Below are 3,531 nucleotides of genomic sequence, written 5' to 3' on the forward strand. Positions count from 1 at the left end.
AATATTTGTATCACTCATTGAATATAGCAGGAACAATGAAGATGAAGAGCAGCTGATTTGAAAAAACAAACTCGAGAGGCGGCTGAGTTGACCGCAGTGCAGAACCGCTGTATAGACCTAGTTTAAATCTCCTAATAATATTGTCCATTTTAGACAGAGGCTTATTATATTTACAGCCCTTAATAACATCCATTTTCTGGGCTCAATATGTGTCTTGGCCGTTTTCGTTGTGATGGCTAAATTCCCCTTGTTTATAATAATCACCGGTCCTTCAGCAGGATACTGTAGTGATTCAAAGTGTGATTTTAGCAAACGAGTGCTTTTGTTTTGAAATCACTTCCGTGAGTTTCGCCCCGCCCCTCGCTCCAATTTAGTAAGGTAAAAATACCTTACCTTATGGATTTCATATCCATAAATATTTGCAAGTTTACTTCCACAAAAACACGTAAACACTGGTATTGTACAAAAACATATTTATTATGACAGTATTAGTATATTATACAAATAAGAGCACATGCCCACTGTATAAAAATACAAAATGTGATGTGTTTCAGTGTTCTGGGCATCATACATCGTTTGACAAACCAAAATATTGATTAACACTGCTGTATGTGTAGTCAGTTTTATCTAGCCCTGCAGTTATTTATTTAAAATGATTCCAACAGTAACTCACCGCAAGAAAAACAGAAGAAAAGAATACAGCTGAACACCCGACATTGTAAAAAAGTGTATTCATCTTCACATTTGCATCTTGTTTTAATGTCAGACTTTTTTATTTTTAATGTGTAAGTTCCTGTTGAAATTATTTTAAAGGCATCTGAAAAATAATTCAGTACCAGTTGCTCTTTTACAACAATGCAGGACTTTGATAAAACTGACCATGTCAATCCGTCTAAAAGTATGTACATGTAAGAAGAATACATTGGATGTAAATAGAAAGCAGACAAAAAAGGAACTTTAGCTTGCCCAGTAACAACCAATTTAATGCTAAATACATTCATACTCTATGCATTAAAGAAATTGTACAGCTGCCAACACATAGATAGAAAATGATCGTACGCAGCGGGAGATAAGTTCATTAGTTACAACATATAATGCGACTATCCCTGCCCGTGTCAGAGCTGCTGGTTCACGCAGATTGACTGACTCCTGCAGAAGGGCCGGGCTCCAGTGAGGTGACGTGAGGCAGCAGGTCAGAAGAGCTAACTCCTCTCTCTGACCTCAACCTCAGCAGAAACACATGCGCCAAGTATTTGGAAAAATAAAATAATGTATGAAAAGAAATACACACTAATTACTAATATCTTAAAAAAACATGCTTTTGATAATATAAAAATGAAATAAACAAAGAGCTTATGGAAGTGTATCAGCAGTGAATGAGTTGGTCCACTGTGGTTTTAAAATCAGTGTAAAAGAAATCCCTGAAGTTCCCTGTTTCAAATTATTGAAATGTGTTGTCTTAGTGTCAATGGGATTAACCAAATATTTATGTCAACAATTTTTAGAAAGTTCAAAATATTGTGTAAAAAGTTCACTGCTTAATCTTATTACAATTTTGAACTCACACTGCCGGAAATATCTTTGCTCGTAAAACAGTTTCAATTTGACTTGTGTCGGTTCGTAGAGCATATCGTCAAATTTCTTGAATGCATGTAATCACATTCATATAATTGGCAAATTGACGTCTGTTGACATGGTGTAGCTGATTATTGATCCTTCTTAGTTTCTAGCTCAGGGGACAGAAAGCAGATTTTTAAACCTCTGCTTTGTTCTTCGAGTGATCGGCGTGAGCCAAGCTCTCCTCGTTCTCCTCCTCCTCAGCAGGAACCTGGAAAACATCAAGTCCAAATCATTTTTATGGAGCATATTGAAAGAAACCTAACTATTGTCTTATATGCTTTACCACCTGGGTGTCGTATACTAGCAGAGGCTAAAGCAAGCAGTACCAGATGGATGGAATTAATACAGGAAGAACTGTTTTCCATGAATCAAAACATGTCGGTCCGATAAACACATTATGATGATACAATCCATCTAATTTAATAACTTAAACAAATATTAGGATACTGCCACCTTTACTTGTGATGCTTGACACTCAGACACTACAGATATTATGTATGAGGAGTGGGATTCCTTACCTCCCAGTAAAGAGAGTCATCGTAGCAGTTCTGGTCCGGAGGCTGGCCCCAGAATGGCAGCTTCATTATTAAACCTTGAAAAAGAAAATGAATGGTTTGATCAATCAGGCTTTTTGCTAGATCATAACAACCCTGCCCTCATGAATGAAAGTGTTCTGTCACATCTCACGTTTCATCTCCTCCACCTACCTGTAAATGCACCTCCAACCAAAGCGAACCCTAGGGACGAAGCCAAGGCAGCAGCTTGCATGACAGCATTACCTCTGAAGAGGAGGAGGAAGGGAGACAGCTGCCATTTAACTGGATCATAACATTACTTCAAAACTACAATATAGTCACATGTTAATAATATATATATTCTTATTGGTATATGAAGGATTAGTGGTGAGTGAAATGGTCCTTACCCCTCTATCTTCCCCAGAGCCACAGCCACAATGCCAGCCAACCCGCCCAGGATGCCGGGCATGCCGTGCAGATTGTGGACCCCGCAGGTGTCCTGGATGCCCAGGTGGGACGACAGGATGGGCTGCAGAGGGGAACAGATCTCTTGTTGAATACAAAGGACTGTGTTTTTGGAAGGTGAAGTATTCGGATTTAAATGAAAGGGCATGAGCTTTCATCGTATGGAAAAATATAGATTCCATCAAGAAATCGATAAATCTTGACAATCAAANAGAGACACACACACCTGCAGCATCAGACCTGTGTGTGTGTCTCTCTGTAGAGGTTTCTCAATACTCTAACTCCTCCTTAGTCCCGCCCACAGGAGATGCGAACGGAGTAGTCGAGGAGGGGAGCCGAGGAGAGAGGAGTCGAAGAGGGGAACCGAGGAGAGAGGAGTCGAGGAGGGGAACCGAGGAGAGAGGAGCCGAGGAGGGGAACCGAGGAGAGAGGAGGGGAAGTAGCAGGTGGTTAGAGAAATGAGAACTCCTCTCCTCTGAGCGGTCATTTTAAAGAGACGTCCATTAATGATGACAGGAGCAGTGGCGACTGGTCATTAGGGGCAGGTGGGGCACAGCCCCACCTAGTGTCAGCAGAAAGTATTACAAATAATGATTACAAAAAAATGCACAAAAAAAAAATATATATATAAAATATATTTTAAGATCATGTTTAATCATCTGATTCGTCTCGTTGCTGTTTTAGTCTGTGTTCTTCTAATTAGTGTCTACAGTGTGTGCCTATTGAGCTGCTTAGAGCCATGTGGGACAAAACCCCATCATGCCCTCCCTCTCCCTGTCTAAGTGAACGGTGACTGTAAAAACTAAACTGCGCATGCTCAGAGTATTTTCCTATTCAATGTGTGGCAAAAAAATAATGACCACAGGGGCAGAGAGCTGCCATCCCCACCATACGTCATCTCATCATTCAGAGCTGATTGGCTGTAAGTACG

The 3,531-nt window shown here is 40.2% G+C and overlaps 1 protein-coding gene across 1 annotated transcript; it reads right to left on the reverse strand.

The window, feature by feature from the left end:
• Positions 1 to 456: 456 nt before the first annotated feature.
• On the reverse strand, positions 457 to 2,763 carry LOC104945860 (ammonium transporter Rh type A-like). Its single transcript, XM_010771585.1, has 4 exons — positions 2,543 to 2,763; positions 2,328 to 2,401; positions 2,139 to 2,212; positions 457 to 1,828 (listed from the first exon to the last, which is right to left on the reverse strand). Exons 1-4 carry the CDS (start codon positions 2,746 to 2,748, stop codon positions 1,754 to 1,756), a joined length of 429 nt encoding a protein of 142 aa, XP_010769887.1. The 5' UTR covers positions 2,749 to 2,763; the 3' UTR covers positions 457 to 1,753.
• Positions 2,764 to 3,531: the final 768 nt, after the last annotated feature.

This window comes from Notothenia coriiceps, unplaced genomic scaffold (assembly GCF_000735185.1).
Source record: "Notothenia coriiceps isolate Sejong01 unplaced genomic scaffold, NC01 NC01_scaffold00010093, whole genome shotgun sequence".
Classification (NCBI taxonomy): Eukaryota; Metazoa; Chordata; class Actinopteri; order Perciformes; family Nototheniidae; genus Notothenia; species Notothenia coriiceps.